The sequence below is a fragment of the Cervus canadensis genome, chromosome 8, assembly GCF_019320065.1.
Source record: "Cervus canadensis isolate Bull #8, Minnesota chromosome 8, ASM1932006v1, whole genome shotgun sequence".
In the NCBI taxonomy this organism is placed as follows: Eukaryota; Metazoa; Chordata; class Mammalia; order Artiodactyla; family Cervidae; genus Cervus; species Cervus canadensis.
The window spans coordinates 25167537-25192140 of record NC_057393.1 but is presented as its reverse complement, the minus strand read 5'-3'; the positions used below and the strand labels follow the sequence as shown (position 1 = coordinate 25192140).

General features: G+C 41.7%; 1 protein-coding gene across 1 annotated transcript in view; it reads left to right on the top strand.

Annotated features, from left to right (window-relative positions):
* Window positions 1-24604, top strand: part of SORCS3 (sortilin related VPS10 domain containing receptor 3) — a 619218-nt gene that overhangs the window by 435647 nt on the left and 158967 nt on the right. Inside the window, exon 6 of the mRNA XM_043477073.1 lies at window positions 17582-17646. Within this exon, the coding sequence (XP_043333008.1) occupies window positions 17582-17646 (65 nt within the window). The remainder of the gene's footprint in view (window positions 1-17581; window positions 17647-24604) is intronic.

Sequence of the window (24604 nt, the reverse complement as noted above, 5' to 3'; positions counted from 1 at the left end):
CTCTGGTAACCATAAGTTTGTTTTCTCTGTGTGTGGATCTATTTCTGTTTTGTGTATAAGTTCATTTGTATCTTTTTTTTTTTTAAGATTCCAAGTATAAATGATATATGATATTTGTCTTTGGCTTATTTCATTTAGTATGATAATCTCCAGGTCCGTATATGTTGCTGCAAATGGCATTATTTAATTCTTTTTATGGCTGAGTAGTATTCCATTGTGTATATGTACCATATCTTCTTTACCCATTCATCATCAATGGACATTTGAGTGACTTCCATGTCTTGGCTAGCCTAGAGATTAAATTCCAAACCCTTTAACATGGTCTAGACTGCCTTCTCACACCAAATACCTGAAACATCTTTCCAAACTCACATGCACTACTGACCTACTTTCTACACCTATCACTCATCTCATACATACCAGGAGATCATTTACCTCCAGGTCTTCAGTCATGCCTTCCTTTTGCCAGGATAGTGGAAGCAGAACATTGCGGTTCCAGACAAACTACTTAATATCTCCTAAAATTCTGCTCAAAAGTTACCTAACTTTTGAAGCCACCTGAACTCTCTCCCATTTCATTTTCAGAGATGTTAAGGGCATATTTCCTAAGATGGGCATGTTTCCCGAGATAGGCATCTTGGCTTCTCCATTAGAAGCTCTTAATATTTGGGGCCATTTTTCTAAGCCTAAGTTTCTTCATCAACCTAATGATGATAATCATGCTGTTCTCTACCTTATAGAGTTACTGTGGAGATGTGTCAGGTAATTAACCATGCCTGGTTGGGGAGGTGGATATCTTCTGCAGTCCTTTTACAGGTTCAGGTCGATTATTGTCTGCAGCTCCTTCAGACAGTACATGGTAATGCTATGCTCATCTGGGATCAACCTCACTTTGCATCTCTCCAAAGCACCTCAAGTGTGGAGTAAATTAATTTTCAGCATGTTAGATGCAGTCTCAAGGTAATTTTCCATGATACTTCCCAGCAGGGAGGCTTTGAAATAACATCCCTCTTATAGTTAGTACCATGTACTATGCTGCACTCATCAGCAGATGGGATTTATCCTTGCACATTTGGACTTGACAGAGGTCAGCCCTCATCTCTCTCTACATGTCCTTGTGTGCTCCTGACAAGCTGGCCTCTTTCCTTTCCTTCTTTACCAGCCCTCCTCATCATACCCTACCTCTTAGTCTAGCTAGATCCTTAGCTCATTGGCTGAAATTAATTATGATATCAGGCTGGAGTTTTGAGACTTGGAAGGACTTCATTCTCTGTTTAGATTTCATTTCTGACCAGAGTCATCAAGCCATCACAGTATCAAAGATGCCATATTTACTGCTCCCAGACAATGGAGGACATGGGAATAGGGACCTTCCCAACCTTTTCTCTGCCCCTTAGAGTCATTCTGGGGTTCAGTTCCAATAAAAAAAAATAATAATAATGTAACTAGGATTAACAGCATGAACATTTATTACTATCGCTAGCATCTTTGCCTTTCATGTCATTATTAGACCTCTTTCACAGAAGAGAAAACTAAGCTTGAGAGGTTAAATAAGCAGCCCAAGTTCACACAGTTCCCAAGTGCATCAGAATCCAACCTAGGCTTTACTCCAGAGCTGAGATATTAACCACAATTCCTATACCACCTCTCTGTGTCAGATGGTTATCTCCTTCAAGGTTATTTTCAGATTCAGCAGGAAGGAGATTTCTGGATCAAATAGACCTGAATCAGAAATACCTGACATCTTCACAGGAGGGGAGAAATCCCAGGACCTTTGTCTAAGGGCTGCTTCCTAGCCTGTGATCGAGGAGCTTCACATATGTCTTTCAATGGAACCTCCATCCCCAGCCCTTTGGAGAGCCCTGCATGGGAGGGAGGCAGCCCGTATTTTCTCCACAAACCACAGGACCCTTCCTTGATGGTTACACAGGATGATTTCAGCAAAGCTGACAAGATGTTTCCATATTTGTTAAACAAGAACCATTTGTTTAGCTCAGGAGCATCTGTTGAATAAACAAGATATCTGATGTGCCATTTGCTCATTGGAAATTAACAAACCCTTTAAAAATGGCAATTTGTCAGGAGTTATATGAGGCAGAATTCATTCTCAGCAAGTGCACAAATTGAAACTTCCTTCCTGGGCTTTCTAGAATCCCCCAGAGCTAGCTGTACAGAAAAAGTTCAGTTTAATTCTGCCATCATTAAGGAAAATATGCAGACATGTTGGGGGAAGTGAGGCAAGTGTCCTGTTAAGGAAACGAAGGATCCTGGAGAATGTGTCCTCCAGAACAGTTAGTAGGAGCTAGTCCCCTCCTGGTTTGTTTTTCCATTTGGAGAATGTATGTCCTCTGGTTGGGAGGCACTTTCTTTTCTTTTTCTTTCCTTCTTCCATGCTTTTTCCAAGAATCATTTGGTAAACTTGTTATCAGCCAGCATTATTTCTGTATGTGGCTTCCTGTGGGGAGGGAATGGAGAAGGGGAGGGTTTAACTTACTATAAGAATAAAGGAGATAGGGAAAATAGTGAAACGAAAAGGCTGTCACATCTCTCGGGGATATAGTGGCTACTTCTAGAACACTGGCTAAAATGAAGTCTGAGTATAATCCTATTTTTCCCATGAAACACCAGTGCTTCACAGTGTTGGCCCGTTTTGAATTCATCCTTGAATGACCACAATGTGCTGGCGCAGGTGCCCCAAGCAGAAGGGACAGTGAGTGAGAGTTAGCATTTACCAAGTGCAGGTGCCATGCTAAGCACATTACTGGCGCCATTTACTTATGTGCCCACAAACCGGTACTGTTACTCCCATCTACAGATGAGGAGACCAAGGCTCAGAAAGAGGTAGAAATGGGATTTAGACTCACACAGTCTGATTTCCCATTGATGTGGTCATGATGTTGTTTTGGGACCCTATTGTCTCTGTTAGCCTTTGAAGAATCAGGGTCCCTGGGATCCTAGGTGTGAAGGTTGAGCAGGGCAGGCTCCATGCTCAGGAGCCCTGCTCTGGCCCAGAACTGAAGGATATTCAGCAAGATCTTCCTGAGATTCCTGGGAAATGTTGGCTAGCTTGAGGCTGATAAGCTGTTCTTGATGCTTAGCCACTCAGTCTTGTCAGGCTCTTTGTGACCCCATGGACTGTAGCCACCAGGCTCCTCTATCCATGGGAATCCTCTACGCAAGAATAGTGGAGTGGGTTGCCATGCCCTCCTCCAGGGGATCTTCCCAACCCAGGGATCGAACCTAGGTCTCCAATATTGCAGGCGGATTCTTTACTGTCTGAGCCACAGGGAAGACCAAGAATACTGGAGTGGGTAGCCTATCTCTCCTCCAGGGGATCTTCCCAACCCAGGAGTTGAACTGGGGTCTCCTGCATTGCAGGCAGATTCTTTACCAGCTGAGCTACCAGGGAAGCCCTGATTTTTGCGGGATTACAATTCGAATTCTTTATTTACAGGAACTTTGTGGATGGGAGGGGCTATTGAGCCAGGCAAGTTCTCAGGCTTTATATAAGTGAGTCCCTGTGGACTCTAGTTAGAAGCTAAGGAATTAGCTGACTCTGGGCCCAGAGCAACTTGCTGCCTCATCTCCTCACATTAGCCCTCTTAGCAATTGATCTTGTAAACTTTCTGAATCAGAGAAATTAAAGATGAAAAAGGGCCTATTAAGTGATGTTGCTGCAGCCCTGGACTAAGCAGAATGGCTCCCAGGAGAGGAATTCAGAGCATCTGGTTCAGTTTAATTGTAATTGTCCCAGAGGGTCTGACTTCTTGCTCTTCCCCCAGGCAGCCCTTCTCCAGGCCGGCAGATGCAGGTGTGAGTGATGTCTCAGAGGAGTACGCTGTCCTGTGCCAGGGCTCTGAGTCCTCACCGCGGTCTCAGTTTCTAGGGCCTGGAAGTTTTCATTGTTGCCTCTGGAATGTGCTGGGGTTTGGGAGGAATTCTGTTTTGGGGGTAGATGAAATAGCTCTAACTGTAGATAGAAGCTGGTGATGTTACCTGTTTCTCCTCTTAGCCAGGAGATGTGCCTCCAGCAGTGTCTATGCAGGTAAAAGGGAGTGTGGGGCTTGGAACAGTAGTGGGAGTCAAAGACTGACAATTCACTGGGAAGCCCTGACATGAGTTGTTGAGTATTCCTAAGCCTAGGAATGTCTTACTATCAAAGCCTTACTATCACAGACTTTGATCCTCACAACAACACTTAGAAGTAAGTATGTTGTTATTCTCTTAACAGAGAAGGGGATTCTGAGGCTCAGAGAGGTCAGATGAGTGTCAAGGTCACGTAACTTGGTGGGGGAGCTAGAATCAGAGAGATCTTGGACTGCAAAGCCCCCTCTTGTCCTGGCTTCTTAGTGAAATGTGCTGAACAAGATAGAAATGCAGAAGAGGAGGAGGCAGGAAGGGACTGGTGTTGACTTTTGAGATGAAATGGCTGATTCTCAGATAAACCAGTTTTAGTGTCCTAAACTGGGAAGCCTGGGCATGTGGCATGAGCTCTCTGGGTCTCAGGTGCAGAGATCTTAGAGTGTTTGCAAATCTGTTAGTACTTAGGCTGTGTTCCTTTCCAGGCCTAGGAAAGGGGGTAATTCACTCATCTACCCTCTGCTTAGAGAATGAGGCTGCTGGGCAAAGGTGTTCAGTGACTGATCCTTGCATCTTAAGTGCAGCTGGTTAGCATTCATTGGCTCTGCTGCCCCTCCCTAGATCTCACTTGTTACTGAAGGAGATCTTTTCATTCTTTCAGTTACTTTTTTTTGGCTGCTATTGGCTGAGGGTCTAGACATTGCCATGAGCTGCTGGTGGTTGATTTTAGATCCCAGGAAATTATTCAGGAAGGGCAGGCCTATGTAGATGACTGTCTTGGGTCCTGGCACACATGCAGGGTGGGAAGCATGAGACCCCTGAATGTAGAAATCAGAGAAGCACAGAAGGGGAACTGGGGGTCGGGGATGGGGGTGGGAGGGATCATCAAAAATTTCCTGTGCCACAGGTTGTCCCCAAGTTGTCCCTAAAAGAGTTGTTTGAAGGAACAGGAGACCGTACACTTTTATTTTCCACCCATGCATGCCTTGTGTTTCTAGGATTCGTTTGATCTGTGTCACTGTGTCACTCTTTGGGACGCATGCAGTAAAATGAAGCTCTGTTGAGGTTAACTTATGGGATCATTTGAATCTTCCCTCATCTCCTTTTCCACCTGAGGAATCTTGTGCAAGCTACTTAAATTCTCAGGATCTCTATTTATGCTTTTTTTTTTTTTTTTTTGGATCATGCGGTAGTTCTATTTTTAATTTTTTGAGGAACCTCCATACTGTTTTCCATAGTGTTTGCAACTTAATTCCCAACAGCAGTGCAATAAAATTTTCTTGTTCTACATCCTTGCCAACACTTGTTATTTCTTGTCTTGTTGAAAATAAGCCATTCTAACAACTGTGAAGTAATGTCTCATTGTGGTTTTGATTTTTGTCTCCTTGATGATTATTGACATTGAACATCTTTTCATACACCTTTTGGCCATCTTTATACATTTATACATTTTCAATTTGTGGACAATACGTGCTTCATAGATTTCTTCTTAGAATTAAATGATGTAATGATGTAAAGAAATGAGGTGCCTGGCACATTGTAGCTGATGAACACGTGTTGGTCATTTTCTCACTTCCCTTCTTCTTTCTCCAGTGAAGAAAGGCAGGCTCTGTGGTGCATCATAGAATGTCCTCCAGGGCCAAATCCAGTGGACCTGGGTTTAAATCTGAGAACTGCCATTTATTAGCTGTGATGACTTCGACAAGCCACCCTAGGTCCTCTGAGCCTGTAGTCCCTGACTAGTGAAATGCAGACCAAAATTAGAAGTTTCAATCGTTGGTTCAACCTCATGATTAAGTACCAGCTTTATGCCTGGAAGTGGATTCGCCATGGTGGACAAAGCAGGCAAGGCCCCCTCCCTTTAGGAAACTTACATTCTCAAGGAGAGGCAGGAATTATTCAAATAACTACACCAATTATTATGAGTCTTAAATAGTATCACACACAATGCATCATATCACAGGGACCATAACATAGCACACACATACTAGCTATCAGTACATGAGCATCAGTGATGCTGTGATTACCATCTTCTTCATGAGGGCCCCATGTGATTACAGCCTATTTCCTCTCATAATTTCCTGTTGTCTTCCAGACCCATTTATACACATGAACCCATGTGTATAAAGCAGAGACCCCTTTCTCTAACTATTCCTTTCAGCCCCGATTAGGTCTGGCACAGCCATTAGTAAGGCTTTCCCATGAAGTGGGCTGTCTTTGTAGGCTCTGAGCAAGCATGTCCATGCTACCATAATGTACCAGAATGTGTGCCCCTAACAGTCCTGAGGCAAAGACCAGGAAATTCTGTTTTTATTCTCTTCAGAGCTAAGATACAATTAAAAATGTTACCACAGTAATTGGCAACATCCATTAACTTGATGAGAATTGCCGAAGGCAGCACATTTTTCCCCCTTCTGCACATTATTAGTCTATAAATATACCTGGTTCCTTTCTCTTTCTTCTCTAGAACTTCTACAAAATATCCACCCAAGCTGTCTCCTTAATGCCCTTTGCCTTTTCTAATTAACTCTCTCAGTTCCTCCAGCACTTCCAGTCCATACCACACAATCTTGCATCTAATTACACGTGCTGATGTGCGAGGAAGCAGCTGGGGAAAGCCCACAGGACTGAGAGCTCTGGGCCCAGAGTCAAGAGAGTCTGGTGGGAACCCCAGCTCCACCTGCTTATCTTGAGTGACTTTGGCTTGGGGTTTGATCATCTGCAAAATGGGAACAATAGCTGCTAGGATTAAAGCAGTGAGATTACAGGAGGATGATGGCAAGGTGCTCTGTAAACTCTTGCATGTGGGGCCCTCCAGCTCACTGGTCCTCAGCAGTAACTTTGTCTTCCTGCTCCCGCCTTGGTCTTCTGGTCCCCAGGGAGGTGCGGGGCAGATGGGATCTGGTTGCACAAGACTGTTCAGAAAAGCCCTCTTCAGCTGCAGCTGTACCCTGCCGGTGGCTTGCAACACCTCAGGGACCTTCCCAGCAGGAGATTCCTCTCCCTTCTGATGCACTCACTTGATTAGAAAGACATCCCACCCCTGCCTCAGAGAAGTGGGGCAGAGCAGGATGGAACAGGGGCATAAAAGCCGTCAGCACAAAGGAAGAGCTCATGTACCTCCATCATTCACAGCCACAGAGCCTCTCAGTGCCAGAGAGCAGAGCGGGAGGGGATCGCGGCATCACCCACCCCACACCTGGCAAGGTCTGTGATGTGCAGAGAGAGGAACTGTGCCCAGAGGGGCCAAGTGACATAGCCAAAGCCACAGTGCTAGACTGTGACCAGAACTGAGGTCTTTGCCCCAGCCCAGTGCTCTTTCTCCTCTACTCCAATGCAAGTTTTCGTTAGACACTTTCTACACAATCAGTGATGTTCAGATGAGTGTACGTGTGTGTGCACATCTTTGTGTGTGTCTGAATGTAAGATGCCAGGAACCCAGTGGGAATATTCTCTAAATATGTGCGTATGCTATTTCATGTTCCTCAAGACAAAACAAGGAAGTTTTGACTCTTATGGAAAATTATAGGTTTAGAGAGGTTAAGTAACTTGCTGAAAGTCACACAGCTAATAGATATAGAGTCAGGATTAGAACCTAGGACTGATGATTCCAAATCTCCTAACCACTGGACATAGAAGAAACAAGTTCTTGTCCTAAAAACAGACTATGAGTTAAAAATAATACCTCGTGTGATCCAGCAACCCCAATAAACACTGACTGTGTCATCCCAGACTCCAGTGTGGGAAATGTGGGGCAGTGAGACTTCTTTTTTAATAAGATAATGTGATTTTTCTCATTTAAAAAAACATTATTTATTTTTAATTGAAGGATAATTGCTTTACAATATTATATTGGTTTCTGCCTCACATCATCATGTATCAGCCACAGTAATGCATATGTCCCCTCCCTCCTGCAGCTTCGTTCCAGCTCCCACCCCATCCCACTCCTCTAGGTTGTCACAGAGCCCTGGTTTGAGTTCCCTAAATCACACAGCAAATTCCCACTGGCTATCTATTTTACATATGGTAATCTATATGTTTCCATGCTACTCTCTCTATTTGTCCCACTCTCTCCTTCTCCAGTCCCCCAGCCTGCAGTGAGACTTTTGTTCCTTCCTAATTGTTTTTGAGCTGTTTCAAATCCTAAAAGATGGTACTGTGAAAGTGCTGCACTCAATATGCCAGCAAACTGGGAAAACTCAGCAATGGCCACAGGACTGGAAAAGGTCAGTTTTCATTCCAATCTGAAAGAAAGGCAATGCCAAAGAATGTTCAAACTACCGCACAATTACACTCATTCACACACTAGCAAAGTAATGCTCAAAATTCTCCAAGCCAGACTTCAACAATACGTGATTGGTAAACTTCCAGATGTTCAAGTTGGATTTAGAAAAGGCAGAGGAACCAGAGATCAAATTGCCAACATCCACTGGATCATCCAAAAAGCAAGAGAGTTCCAGAAAAACATCTATTTGCTTTATTGACTATGCCAAAGCCTTTGACTGTGTGGGTCACAACAAACTGTGGAAAATTCTTGAAGAGATGGGAATACCATACCACCTTACCTGCCTCCTGAGAAATCTGTATTCAGGTCAAGAAGCAGCAGTTAGAACTGGACATGGAACAACAGATTGGTTCCAAATTGGGAAAGGAGTATGTCAAGGCTGTATATTGTCACCCTGCTTATTTAACTTATATGCAGAATACATCATGCAAAATGCCAGGCTGGGTAAAGCACAAGCTGGACTCAAGATAGCTTGGAAAAATATCAGTAACCTCAGATGAGCAGATGACACCACTCTTATGGCAAAAGTGAAGAAGAACTAAAGGGCCTCTTGATGAAAGTGAAAGAGGAGAGTGAAAAAGTTGGCTTAAAACTCAACATTCAGAAAACTAAGATCATGGCATCTGGTCCCATCACTTCATGGCAAATAGATGGGGAAACAATGGAAACAGTGGTTCACTTTATTTATTTGGGCTAAAAAATCACTGACTGCAGATGGTGATTGCAGCCATGAAATTAAAAGACGCTTACTTCTTGGAAGGATAGTTATGACCAACCCAGACAGTGTATTAAAAAGCAGAGACATTGCTTTTCCAACAAAGCTCTGTCTAGTCAAAATTATGGTTTTTCCAGTAGTCATATATGGATGTGAGAGTTGGACTATAAAGAAAGCTGAGAACCAAAGAATTGATGCTTTTGAACTGTAGTGTTGGAGAAGACTCTTGTGAGTCCCTTGGACTGAAAGGTGATCAAATCAGTCAATCCTGAAGGAAGTCAGTCCTGAGTATTCATTGGAAGTATTGATGCTAAAGCTGAAACCCCAATACTCTGGCCACCTGATGCGAAGAACTGACTCATTGGAAAAGACCCCAATGCTAGGAAAGATTGAAGGCAGGAGGAGAAGGAGACGACAGAGGATGAGATGGTTGGATGGCATGGCCGACTCGATGGACATGAGTTTGAGTAAGCTCCGGGAGTTGGTGATGGATAGGGAAGCCTGGCATGCTGTGGTCCATCAGGTCGCAAAGAGTCAGACATGACTGAGTGACTGAACTGAACTGAATTGTTTTTGTTTAACTGATCTCTATATCTTCATTATATATTTATAACCTATTTCTCTCTCAAATTATATCCTACCCCACTTTCTAACCCCTCCACTACCTCTGGCCCCTGACCCTCTTTTTTCTGCTGGAGTCCATGCTGGACACACAAGAAGCATTTGGGAAGCTTCAGGTATTGGCTCAAGACCTCAGTGAATGAGGACATGAGAGGATCCCCACAATGCACTGCCATTTGGGGGTCACACATGCTCCATGTTGTGATATCTTAAGCATATCCCATAGAAACCAAAAATAAATAAAGATAAAGCAGCATTATTAGGTTGTTTTAAGTTTTAAAAAATTTTATTGGAGTACAGTTGATTCAGCTGTCCCTGGTGGCTTAGACGGAAAGAATCTGCCTGCAATGTAGGAGCCCCAGGTTCAATCCCTGGGTCAGGAAAATCCCCTAGAGAAGGGAATGGCTACCCACGCCCATATTCTTGCCTGGAGAATCACATGGACAGACGAGTCTGGCAGACTATAGTCCATGAGGTTGCAAAAAGAGTCAGACATGACTGAGTGACTGACATTTAACTTACAGTTGATTTGCAATATCATGTTAGTTCCTGCTGGACAGCAAACTGAATCAGTTACACATATACATATATCCTCTTTTTTGAAAGATTCTTTTCCCATATAGGTCATTACAGAGCATTGAGTAGAATTCCCTGTAATGTATGGCTGGTTCTTATTATCTATTTTATACATAATGGTGTGTATTTGTCAATCCCAATCTCCCAATAAAACATTTTTTAAAAGTATAGACTTTTCTAAGTAACAGTTTATAAAAGATGTTTTAATATAAATTAATTTCTAAAGAAATAGAATGAATGTACCTACAGAAAGAAAAGAATTCGTCCAATGTTATGGAATGTCACAGATTTTAGTTTGCTGGAAGCAATTCCTAATTCCTGGCATGGTGGCTTTTCACTGACTTCAGATCCTTTCTTATTCTGTCTCCAAAGTGGTCTCTTACGACTGCTGCTCAGTATGCTCCTCCCTATCATGTCTATTTGCACCATCATGCCTTGGGCCATATCATCTCTCTCTCCTTTCTGACTTTCCAATACCACATGTTCTTCAAGCCTGATCCTTATTTCCCCATCTCTGTGAAACCCTACCTGACCCACTGCACCTTTCCAACAAGACTGAAATTCCCTCTGTGTGTTACCCCATAGATACCTATTAAAGGTACTCTCAGGAGATAGGTAGTGGAGTCTGAGGATGAACATTCCAAAATCTAGTGGCTGGGAATAAGAGCATTGCCTGCTCTCTGCAATCCCTCTACAAATGAGGCAATGTGCTTGGTCTTTTTAATAGGATCAAATAGTTTTCTATGAGCAAACTTTTCTTAAGCTGTGATCATATGACATGATCTTGTTCTCTAGAGCTATGCTAATCTATAGCCCATATGTATATAGAAAACAAATGGGCTGTGTGGCAGACTAGTTGGCAGTTTCCTAAGTGCTCACACATTGTGAGTATTCAGTAAGTATTTGCAAAGGGATTACTGGTTGTATTCCTAGCAGACCAGCCATTCAGTTGTATTCAGGTAAAACCTCATGGATTGTCACTATATTAGCAGAGTCACAAACCCCGTGACCAAAGCTTAGCTTCAAATTGCTACTGCGAGCGTGAGCGTGATATTAGCGATGGTTCACTGAGATTCTTCAGCTGAGTTCAAACTCCTCATCTGGTACAAGTGACCTCCTGATGTGTGTATGCCTTGTCCTGAAAATAGTTCATGTGACTGCTGGATTTCATTCTAGCCATTTAGAATTTGGAAAGGTATTATATTAAATTAGACCATGTAGTTTCTCTTTCCTTCCTTCCTCCTTGGCCCCTCCCTTCCTTCCTACTTCCTTCCCTCTCTCTTTCTCTTCCTCCCTCCCTTCCTTCAATACTGCTTCTCTGGTAAGAAATGCTATACTTATGACCCTGTATAAACCTATATCTTCTTATATATCTTTACATGTTATGAAAAACACTTAGTCTACCACATGAAATGCTCTCTGATGCTTCCATTCCATATTTTATAAAAAATAATTGGGGTTTTATCTGCTAGATTGTATTTTATAATCCACCAGTAGAACACAGCCTATCGTTAGAGAGATACTGATAAAGTAGTCAGTAGCCCTTTTAATTTGCTGGGAGAACCAGGATGCTAAAGGGACAGTAGCTAACCCTTATGTCCAGAAATGGCTCTGCACATCCTGAGCAACTTTTAGAGAGCATATTAATGACGATTCTGGGTATGGGGAACAGTAACTGATTTTGTTGTTGTTCACTTGCTCAGTCATCTCTGACTCTCTGTGGCCCCATGGACTGCAACATGCCAAGCTTCCCTGTCTTTCACCATCTCACAGAACTTGCTGAAACTCATGTCCATCGAGTCGGTGATGCCATCCAACCATCTCATCCTCTGTTGTCCCCTTCTCCTCCTGTCTCAGTATTTCTCAGCATCAGGGTCTTTTCCAATGAGTCGGCTCTTCACATCAGGTGGCCAAAGTATTGGAGCTTCAGCTTCAGCATCAGTCCTTCCAGTGGTTATTTTAGGGTTAATTTCCTTTAGGATTGACTGGTTTGATCTCTTTGCTTATTGAAAGAGAGAGAGAGATTAGAATCCCAGAAAGGGAATGCATTTAGAACTCACAAAGGTCCCTAACCCATAACCTCATGAAGTGCCTTCTTTCTTTCTTTTTTTCCTCTCATCTTTGCTTCTCTCTTCTTTATGGCTGAATAGTTAAAGGTATCCAAGACAAGTTTCTCCGAGTCTCATGCTACGGTTTCTCAAGGCAGTCCTAAAGTCTGGGAAACGTGTCTTTGAACCAGCTTTGGTGAGGATCTACCCTGGTCTAATCAGCTGTAGACAGGGACAGAGCCATATAGTACAACGTGGGCATAGGGTTCTACACCTAGAAGTCTGTGGATCTGGGAGGAGCCGGCAGTTGACTGAGGCAGGGTTTATTGTGATACAGAAGGAGAGCTCCCAGAGTGCCCACTAGAGGAGCTGTGTTCATTTGAGCTAGATGAGATAACTGGGTTTTTGTGGCCCTAGCATTTTCAAAGGATGGTCGTGCATTTGTCAAGCAAATCACAGATGACTGTGTTTGACAGATCCAATATTGCTTTGAGGATAAATGGTGAAAATAACAGCATAATAATGGAAAATGAAGACTTTATTTACTTAATTGCCTAGAGATTAATTAAACAGATGAAATCTGTTCCACCATATTATGGAACCGTTTTCCACATTTATCCTAAACATACTGTTGGGGTTATTACTACTTTCATTTGTGTATTCATCTATCTACTCAGCTGATATTTAATAATTCAGAGCAGGAAGGCACAATGCTAGGCGCTAGTGGAAAATAATTTAATCAGATCTAAATCCCATCTTTAAGGACAGTACAGTAAAGAAGGAGAAAAAAATTGAGGTACCCAGATAATTGATGGTGGCATAAAACAAATTATGTATGAATCTAAGATCCGTCTCTTTCTCACTCTGTACCAATGGTTAGGCAATGTGCCATCTCAAAATGTTCACTTCCTCATGTGAAAAAAATTATACTGCCAATTTCAAAAGTTTGTTTAAGAATTAAGAGAGACAACATATTGAATTAATAATAAAAGGGGCCTTTCCTGGAGGTCCAGTGGTTATCACTCTGTGCTTCCACTACAGGGAGTGTGGGTTCGATTCCTGGTTGGGGAACTAAGATCCCACATGCCACATGGCCAAAAAAAAGATGATAATAACATTTTTGGTACATTAGATGCTCAATAAATATTACACTTAAAAAGTATTAGTTACATATAATGTGAGCTTTATATTGGTAAGAATTACATAGAGTTAGGTGTTGATGTATGCCTCTATTTGAAATGTTTACATGCATTTAGTTCTCAAAGAAACAATGAGAAGGGTGCTAGTATCATATCCCCAGTGTGCAGATTAGAAAAATGCAACAAGAAGAGAATGAGTTAATTGCCTGCGATCCCATGGCGACTAAGTGGTGGAGCCGAGACTCTTACTCAGGGTGTCTGATTCCAAAATGCATGCTTTTAACTACCCCGCTGATATATACAAAGGAAGGGATATTTCAGCTTGGTTTGTGAAGGTTGCATTTCAGTCTCTAATGAGTGATTTTCGACTCTGACTGTACATCGTTATCACCCACGAGCATCTAAAAGCTATCAATTCCTGGATGATATTCCAGGGTAGTGGTTCTCAGAGTGTGTTCCCTGACCATCAACATCATATCTTTTATGTGTTTGCTAAGAATGCAAATTGTTGAGCCCTACCCCAGACCTCTCAAATACAAAACTCTGGGGGCTGAGCCCAACATCTGTTTTAATAAAAAGGTTCTGATGTATTTAAAATGTGAGAGGACTATTGCTCCAGACCAATGAAACCAGAATTTACGGGATTTGGACCTGTGCATTGGTATTCAATATTTTTAGAAAGTTTCTCATGGCATTAGAATGTTTAGTCAAGATCAGGAGGCTTTCATGGAAAGTGGTATTGAGTTGTGTCATAAGTGGGGAATATGTAGAGTGAGACCGAAGGAAAATTCCAGGTGGAGGGGCAGTTTGAGCCAAAATATCAAGGACAAGAATGTTGGTGGTGTGAGCTGGAGAAATGCATTGAGACAAGATTTTCTTGAAATTTAACAGTCTAGCAAATCAGTTTGTCAAGCATTTGTCCTTTGTCCCCTTAATACCTCCCTCATGCACATACCAATATCCAGTTTTCTTATTTCTGGGGAAGACTTTTTTCTAGAATTCACATCCACAAGGAGAGAAAAACACACCAGAGCTTAGCTCTGTCACTTCCTCATGGCAGCCCATGTGCTGCAAAGAAGCTGTCCTGAAGTTCTAAACTGGATTTTACAGCTAAGTGACACTAGCTAACTGTGTGTCTTTGGGCAGTTGTGTGAAGCTCAGCTTTCTCATCTGCTTAGTGAAGGGGCTGAACGAGATCATGGTTTCACAGTTGTTGTGCCCAAGTCTCTTGGGCATGGCTGTCTGAGTGAGCCATTCCTGGTTTCTGATAAGTTCCTGTGTGATCTATTGCACATGTTAGAACTTGGAGACTGTGTAGGAACAGAGAATTCAGTTGCTAAAAATAAGTTTGAAAGCCACTTGGCCTTTTCCAGGTACTTCCATGAGTAGCATCTGGACTTCCGTCGTAGCATCTGTGAGCATGTGGTTCAGTCATAACTGTGAGCATGTGGTTCCAGGAGCCAGTTTCAGTTTCTTCCCTGGAGGCTTGGCTGTGGCTTCTTGTGTCCTTTTGTCCCCTGTCTCCTTGGTCCTTGCTCAGATCAAGAAGAACTCTCAATTTCGGAGAAGTATCCCTATCTTTCCCCTTTAGGGTTTCAAATGATCCTTGTGTGCTGATGCCGAGTTTGGTAATTGTTATAAAACTAAATATCCCCAGGAGGAAAGCACTTCACATGTTATTCAGGTCTGTGTAGATTTTTTTTCTGTTTTCTCACCAGTTGAGCAATTTTCATGATAAAAGATGATCTGGGACATAAACAGGAAACTGAGATCTTGTTTGAGCCTAAGAAGTTTTCTTTAGGACCCAAAAGTGAGCTCATGGCTTACTCGGGGCCTTATGAAGTTTTGCCTGAGTGAAAGTGTTGTAATCATTTACTCAAAACATATTTGCTGATGGTCTACCAAGGATATTACCAAGAATTTTAAAAAAAAATAGAATCCTACTTCTTTGAAATTTGTATCTAAGTATGGAAGACATACAAGTGCAGTTGCGTAAGTGATGTGATTAAACCATGCAAAGCAGTTGTTCTAAGACTTGGCTGTGCATGGAAATCACCTCGGAGCTTTAAGACATTGCAGATGACTTGATCCAACCCCAGAGGTTTTGATTTCATTGGTTTGGGGAGGGCTTCACGCCTCCGGATATTCCAAGGCTCCCCCAGTGACTCTTATGAGCAGCCACATTTGAGAATCACCAAGGTAAGGAAGCAGATCAAATTCTTCAGTGAGATGAGGGATACTGCTGGAGGCAGAGGCCGACTAGCAGTGAAGCAAGGGTGAGAGGTATCTGGAGAAGAAAAGGGGCGGGGAGAGAGTTGGATACAAGGGCACTGCAGGCAGGAGGGATAGGAGTCAAGACAGCTGGGAGCTGCTCTCGATGGAGAACTAAGTCAGTCAGTCTGTCTAGTTCTGGCCTCCTTCCTGTGTCATCTTAGATACATGTCCATTGCTCTGTGTCACAGTTTCCCATCCACTCAAATATAACTAATGATAACTGTTCTCTGTAAGTGTTTTGCTTTAAGGTCAAATGAGATGAGGAAAAATTAAAAGATAGTATATTGATGATCATTAGGCAAAAAATAAAGCACTAGAGTAAAAACCTCTTTCATTCAGCTTCTTTGGGGAAAGAACTGTTTCACATAAGTGCACTTTCTCTGTAGCTGAGCACAGGCTTTCTCCAGTTGCAGTGAGTGGGGCTACTCTCTAGCTGCAGTGCTTGGGCTGCTCATTGCAGCGGCTTCTTATGCTGTGGAGCACGGGCCCGAGGGCATGGGGCTCAGTCATTGTGGTGCACAGGCCTAGTTTCCCGGCAGCGTGTGGGATTGAACTCCTGTTCCCCGCACTGACAGGCAGACTCTCAACCACTGGACCACCAGGGGAGCCCACATAAATGAACTTTTTAAGTAACTGAAGTTTAGCCATTCAACACAATAATCATTAACAAAAATCATTTTATTTTTCCTAACATAGGTCATTTGCAGCCCTATTTTCTTAAACTGAGTTAACTGATGTCATTAGTCCCCTGCTTCCTGTTTTCTCTGCCTGCAGCCTCTTGGCGCAGATGTCAGATAGTGAACTGTGATATAATAACAGTTAGGGCCTTAGGACCAGAAGACGCATAGTAGATTTATGGTGTGGAAGGTTGGGTTTTGGGTTCTTCGGTCTGTTTTTCATAAGTTTTCTATTTGTCTTGCTATCTGGGTACCAGCTGTTGATTCTCATTGTTTTAAATTTGACTTTTCCTTTCTAACTTGCTGCCTCTTATCTATTCAGAACTGAAAAATCAGAAAACCAATTTTTGAATGAGATTGAAAATAAGAATAGAAAGACTAAGTGTCCAATTTTGCTGGACAGAGTGGGTTATGAGATGTCTTTAGTATGTGAATGTTTTCATGTCTATGTTGCCTTTCTAAGCTGACTTTCTGGGTCCTACTCTTACATGGATATCTCATGCAAGACTGGGCTCTATATGTGGAAGGTTGGAGGCCCACAGGAATTAGATTGTAAAGATTCTCAGCCTTCCTTTTTCTGGCTGTTGGCCATAGAATTCTAAGGTTCCCCATTCCTACCACCAGAATTGTGTCCTTGTCAGACCAGATATTGAATATTTGCTACCAAATATTTATTGTTTACAAGGTAGAGGTAAGGAAAAGTAGATAGGTCCAAACTCAGGAGGGCAGGAGTGTCTGGAAGCAAAAAGCCAGAAGGGAGTTTTAACCACTTTCCCCAGGGAGAAGAAAGTGATATGGAATATGGAACCTCGGGTGGAAAGGAAGTGATAGAAATAATCAGGTGCGAGATGGTTGAGGGTCAATGACAGAAGTTTAGACCAGCTTTACTATGGGGTACATTTTCTGTGCTCTTTTTGTTTCTGTGTTTTTGAGAGCTGCTGACTCCCTGGCAGGTCTCCAGGACACGAGTTGTAACCATTACAGGCGGCAGCTGCCAGAGGCAACCACCCTGCAGGCCCCGCGAGTCCCCATGTTCTGTGGGTCCTCATGGAGAAGACAGGCCTCCTTCAGAAAGTAGCGTTCTGAGTAGTAACCTGAATGCCTCCCCATCCTGTTGTCTGCTATCCCTGTGGTCACGGAGCTTCTGACTCTCCTTTCCTCCCCAGGTCAGTGGCCGGATTGGATAAGGAGGCAGACCTGGTGCACATGGAGGTGCGGACAGCCGACGGACGTGAGTGCTGCGGCCCCAGGCTGGGCGGGGCCTCTGCCTGCAGGCCTCTCTCCTCCGCCCCGCCCCCACCAATTTGCATTTTAATGACTTGGGAAGATGAAAAGCACTGAGCTCCCTTACCGTCATATCCATCTTTATTTCCTAGAGTGGGGGAGAGGCCTTCAGTCCCAGGGGAGACGTTTCATTGAAATAAACTCTCAGGAATGAATTTTCTGGGGATGGGAGTTAATGTGATGAATTTTGAGGCTCCTGTTAGTAATTTCCCGGCATCTTCAGTGTAATTCAAATAGGAATATCCATAGCTCATCGTGGTATTTTGCATTCATGTGGTGAATTGCAGGGACTGCAGGCTTTAAAAAAAACTAAACCTTTACATAGTCAAGATTACAAAAAAAATGTAACTGGAAAAATTATTTGCCAAACTATTTGTTCATCTGTTCAGCAAATATTTAGGGATGGCCTACTGTGTGCCAGACAAGTTTCTCAGCCCTGGAAAATACCATGCTGAGCAAGACCTCTATTGTCCCTGAAAATTAACAATTGAACCCAGGATTTCACACCTGTGACCCCTTTGTACATCATGCACCAATATGCATCTTAAACAGAATTTGACTGATAAAGTATCATTTTGTACCAACTTAAGACTAAACTGAAACTGAAACTGAAAGTATCCATAGGACCCTTTCCTGTCCAATAAAAAAAAAGATTAACTTAAAATGTATTAAATATGTGAATATATATGATATACATGAAATATGTAAAATACATGAAAACTAATTAGCATATTCTAGGTCATAAATAGACCCAAATAATCCATGAAAATAACAGTGACCTACCAGTGCAGCAGATCAAAGTACCATACTGTGAGTTGAGGCCCTGCATTCTGCCACCCATTAGCTATGAGACCGAGATCCCCTAACCTCTCTGTTCTCCGGCTCCCTATTATGTGGGGGCATTCATCCTTGCCCTGCTCACCTCAGGGTTATGGGTTGAATGTACAAACATAAGGAGATTGTGTTTGGCCTGTATGCTGACATTAGGGTATCATTCAGGATACATTAAGTAAAGAAGCCACATGAGCTGTGTCATTGGGAAATCTACTGCGTTTGAGGCCAAACACAGATGTATGATAGAAACATGTACTTTGGGGAATATATTTTATTTGCTTTACTTTTATTTTTAAAAGAGTTAGAAGGCAATTGACATGTTACTCTATGCCTGTCAGTCTACTGAATTCCTTCCTTCCTGCCTTCCTTTCTTCCTTTTTCTTTTTTGATTCTTGAATAAATGTAAGTCTCTGAAGCATCCAAGAGAGAGGGATGACCCACACTCTTTGTACATTTTTTTTTTTAACAGAAGAACTATTTAAGATTTAGGGAGATAATGCCACATATTCAAATTCAGTGATCATAAGTGTGGTGAAACCTGAATTCTAAATTACTCTTACGGCTGAGGAGAAAAAAACAATAACAAAAAAACAAAACAAAACGGGAACACTGGAGGAAGGATGAGATGGAGGGATTTGAAGGGGTGTAGTAGAGGAGCCAGAGGGAAGAAGACAGCAGCTCTCAGAAGATGAACCACAGACCAGTTTTCAGGACAAACCCAGCCCTGGCCTTGATTGCATGTCAGCCTTTTTAAGCCGTATATGTGATCTGTGGTATCTGCCTGAGTGACCTTCTACCTGATACAGTAATCCCTTCTCCAGCAACCTCTTCTAGTGTGTCCTCAGTTTCCATGAGCTCAGGCTTAACACATATCCTTTTCTGTTGATGGGCAACTCCCTTTTTTAAAAAAGTAATTTCTTACATTAAGCTTAAACTTATTTTCTGAAAGTTCAAGAATTCTGAACTTATTAGAATAAGGCCTATAGTGCAGGATTGCAGTGAAATTTTGTAAGATTAAAAATGCAAAACATAGAAAAGTTCCTGGCCTATTGTCAAAAGTTGAAAAAAGCAGAGTCGACTTAAAAAATAGTCACAACCTAAAGTTGAGAGTTATGTTTTATTCAGTGGAAATTTTTGGGACTTCAAGCCTGGGAGACAGCATCTCAAATAACCCTGAGAGAGCTGATCTGAGGAGGTGGGTGGAGTAGTCAGGTTATATAGAATTTTGCAGCAGAGGGCAGGTAGTCTGAACATCAGAAGTATTTTGTGAATTAAAGAAAAGCCAGATATTCCAAATTAAAGAATATAGCACTTTTCTTCATATGGGAAGATGCAAGAGTCTGGGCTCACTGAAATCATTCCTTTCATATCTGGGGCCAGTATCCTGTGTTTTTCACATCCTGAGTTCCTCAGTGCTCACCATAGGGAGTGGCTGCAGCCTGGTGCCTGCCAGATCACAGGTATTCTCCTCCATCCTAAGTACTTTTAGGGCTCAGGAATTCACATTCGGAGGGTCGGAATTGCTGATAATGTGAAATCGTTGTGTATTGATATAGCAGGAAACATTCCATTTCTCAGCAGACAGAAATATAAACAGGGATAAATGTCATGTGCCACACTTATGTTAAAGTATATATAGTATATATTAATTCTGTGTGATTTTTTAGGTTTTATAAAATCAATTTTTCAACAGTTCCAAGAATCTTTATTTCAACCCAGTGAATTGACTCTAACCACCCCTTTATTTAGAAAGTGCACATAAGACTGAGCTGAACTGGGGATGTTTTATTTTGCATACGCTAATGAAATGCATGATTTCTTTCTTCTTTGATGTGTGGTGAATGCTTTTTTACACACTCATGCATACACATACATCTCTATCTTTTTGATCATTGCAACATGGCACAAAATATATTTTATTTCCTTCCCCCTCACCCCGATGTGGTAATTTAAACTTGAATTTGCCTTAGACTTGAATTTCACCAAATTCACATGGGTAGCCTAGTGATAGAATAAAAACATGAACACAAAACTCTCAACACACTACAAATGAAAGAGAACTTCTAATAAAGATCAACTATGAAATATCCAATGCTAACATCATATTTAATAATGAGATGTTGAATGCTTCCCTTCATAAGTGTAGGAAAAAGTCAGGGATGTTTACTGTTAACTCCTCTTTTCAATATTATGCTGAAAGTCCAGTCAGTGCATGAAAAGTAGGAAAATGAAATGTAATTCATATAGATTACAAAGGAAAAAACTGAACTGTTGTTATTCTCATTGACATGATTCTCTTTGTAGAATATCACAAGGAATCTGGGGGGAAAAAGCTTCTAGAACAAATATGGAAAGCAGGGTTATAGGATACAAAACATTCAGTGGAGAGAGGATGATAATTTTTAATGAATGGCTTTGGAAAAGTTTGGGCAACCATATGGGAAAAACAAACCTTTACCTGTGATTTACAACTTACACAAAATCTAACTCAAAATGGATCATATTTCTAAATATAGAGTATAAAATTATAAAGCTTTTGGAAGAAAATAGAGGAGAAAATCTTTTTGACCTTAGATTGACACCAAGAGCAAAATTGATAAAAGATTGATAAATTAGACTTCATCAAAATTTTAAAAAAATTGTTCTTCAGGAGACATAGTGAAGACAGTGGGAGAAATTATCTGTAGGTTGTATAACTAACAGAGGGCTTCTACCCAGAGCACATAAAGAACTTCTAAAACATAGGAGTAAGAAACAACCCATTAAAAAATAGGAAAAAGGTTGAACAGAACATTTACCAAGGAAAACATAAAGGTGACAAATAAACACAACTATTTGTGTTTGTATATTAAATAATACCTAGATCCCTTGAGTCCTTTTGTAATTCATGTATTTAAAAGAATAATAATTTCTCTAAGAATCTTAAATCAGGCAAAATAGTGGATCTTAGATAATTATTTTTTTTATTCCTCAGACTTTCCTTCACTATTCCACTTCTTTTGGCATATTGTAAAGTCTATTCATTAATCAGCCTGTTTCAGACCCTTAACCCTATGTTATACATTTGCCAATTGCTATTTTGAAAATTATAGTCAAAGGGATCTCAAGCAGTGAATTCTATTTCTCTTCATCTTCTTGCATCTCCATTCACATGGCCATTTTGCTCAACAGGTAGCATTCATGACCATCCTCTGGTGAGCAGTTTTCATTGCAGATTCCTGGGGTCCCCCCAGAGGTTTTGGTTTAGAGGGTTTGATACAGGACCTGGGAGTCTCCATATAATGAAGCGCACACTCCCAACGTGATTCAGGAACACTGCTGTGTGGCTCCTGTACCTTGCACGGTACTGAAGTCACAGCCCAGGGACAGTTGTCCTCAAGAAGCCTGGAGAAGGAGCCTTGGTACTGGGGTCGGGAAGTACTCTGCTCTGTAGCACCTGCAGAGCAGCACAGCAGAAGTGACCGAGCACACCACAGCGTCTCCGCGTGTGTCCATTGGACAGCACTGCCCTGGAATGAAGGGACTGCAGGTGTGGCCTCAGGGCGTGCGGCTCTTCAGTGCCGTGGTGTGGCACTGACAATCCTGTTTCTAAACTTGGCCCCCGCACTCTGGAATAAATCCAACATGAATAGGCCCCTTTTCTTTTTTTGCTGTAAGGATCTCCACTCTTCCTTCCCCAGTCCTGGTCCTCCTCTTTGGCAGTCAGATTTCCAGATTAAACTAAAACCGATGAATTCTCTCTTGGCTTGGCACAGTTTAAATAGGGCAAAGCCAATCAATTTGGTTAATAACAGTGTGAAACATTTTTCTGCTGTGAGATTAAAGATTCAAATGGCTTTTTCTCCCATTCTCTTCTGGAAATCATCTCTCTCTGAATGTCATCAATGTCCCCTGTGAATACTTCTATTCATGTTCTCCTTCTCTTTCTTTCTCCTTCACTCACTTACTCAGTCACATACACATTCTCCATCCAAGAGACAACTGAGTGTCAATAGATTGTTAATGTGGTGTGCTAAGAGTTAGGGCTTCCCTGGTGGCTCAGCTGGTAAAGAATCTGCCTGCAATGCGGGAGACCTGGGTTCGATCCTTGGGTTGGGAAGATCCCCTGGAGGAGGGAACAACTACCCACTCCAGTACTCTGGCCTAGAGAATTCCATGGACTGTGTAATCCATGGGATTACAAAGAGTCAGACACGACTGAGTGACTTTCACTAAGAGTTAAGTTGGGGAATTAACCCTGTCAGTTAGAGTCTGTTTGACCTTGCACAAGCTTTTCTAACCTTTTTGTGATCTTACAGTATTTCACATGTTTGAAAACACAAATATAAGGGATATTTTTTGGTATCATTTTTTCATCAATTGTCTAACAAGGTTCTTATGTGGAGTAAAATTTACAATGAGCAGATTTCAATTCAGTGAACAAACATTTAACCATTAAGCCAACCCCAAAATGATGCTGACTGTTTTGTGAAGTAGTGAGTTTCTCTTCATTGGAAATTCTCAAGCATAAGCTATATGTGTGCCTTGTAGGACTCTGAAATAAGTGCACCTGTACATGAGCAAAGGGTTTTTAAATGTCTAGACTTCACATTTCTAGAATAAAAACCCATAGCATGTGTAGTACCATTCCTTGTCTTGGAAGCATTATCAACACTTCATGAGTTACTGTACCTTCTCACTAAGCCAAGATTAAACCCACTACAACTTAACAGAGCACTCAGGCAGTCATTAGTAAGGCAAATAATTTTGCCTTAAAGAATCCGCCTGCAATGCGAGAGAAACTGGATTTGATCCCTGGGTTGGGAAGATTCCCCTGGAGAAGGGAAAGGCTACCCACTCCAGTATTTGGGCCTGGAGAATTCCATGGAGTGTATAGTCCATGGGGTCGCAAAAAATTGGACACGACTAATTGGCTTTCACTTTCACTTGATAAAGAATCTCAGAATTAAAAAAAAATAGTTGGACTGGATTTGAAGTTTTCAAATTGTATCACTTTCCAAAAAGCACCAAGATATGTAACAATTGGCCCAAGGTCACACGTGGATAGTTCGTGACAGGGAAAGAACCAGAATGTGGATTCTGGTCTGATTCTCAGCCTGGTTTTCTTTTCACAGTTTAAATACACAATGGTTAGGATTACTGGTTCTGGTGTCCAATCACCTGGGTGCAAATCCCAGCTCTGTCACCTTCTAGAGCCATGGAATTCAGGTACATTTACTTAGTCATTGCTTAAGATCCCTCATCTATGAAAAAGAATGATGATAATTGTAACTTCTTATCTGGGTTGCAATAATTCCTGCATGGCTCTTACGTTCCTGTAATAATCAGTTTAACACATTTTTTTTATAGAGCCAGACAACAGAGTGAGGGCTCAAAATGTTACTTACTGTCATCATCATTGTTACCCCCTAGTCATCATATTCACAACCAGTGTATTTAGTGGGTGGAGCAGAAAGAGCCTTGGATGGAGCATTAGGAATCCTAAGGCATTTAGAATTGCTATGATTTCTAAATGTCTATAACTCTGTGAGATTACCCCCATGCCATAGGAAGGAAAAGACACTACAATTTTCCTGTGGGTACTAAAAAGTTTCACCAAAACTCTGAATCCATAAGCACAATAGGAAGGAATGGTAGCTCTCTTTTCTTTTCTTGCTGTTTTGTAGTACCTACCTTGTCTCGGGTGCTGTATTGGGTATTTTTTCGATAATGTCAGTCTCTGTTGTTTTGCACTATGCCTACAAATAGGTTAGTCCCACTCCCCAGGCAAGAAAAGGGAGGCTTTTGGAAGCTAAGTAACTTTTCAGAGTTTCTTGGAATCTGCTCCATTTCACATATTGGCATTTGAGAGTTAATGCTGTTATTTAAAATAAATAGCTCCTGAGTATTTCTCTAAGAAAAGACCTGAAGAGCAGAATTTGTTTTTTGTTCACAATTTTAATTCACTTTTTAAAATTTTGACAATATGTGTATACCCAAAGGGATGGAAGTTGAGAGAATCATGGGAAGTTTTTTGTTTTTTGTTTTTCTCTCTGAGATGGCAGGAGGCATGACATTTAGGATTGTTTGAA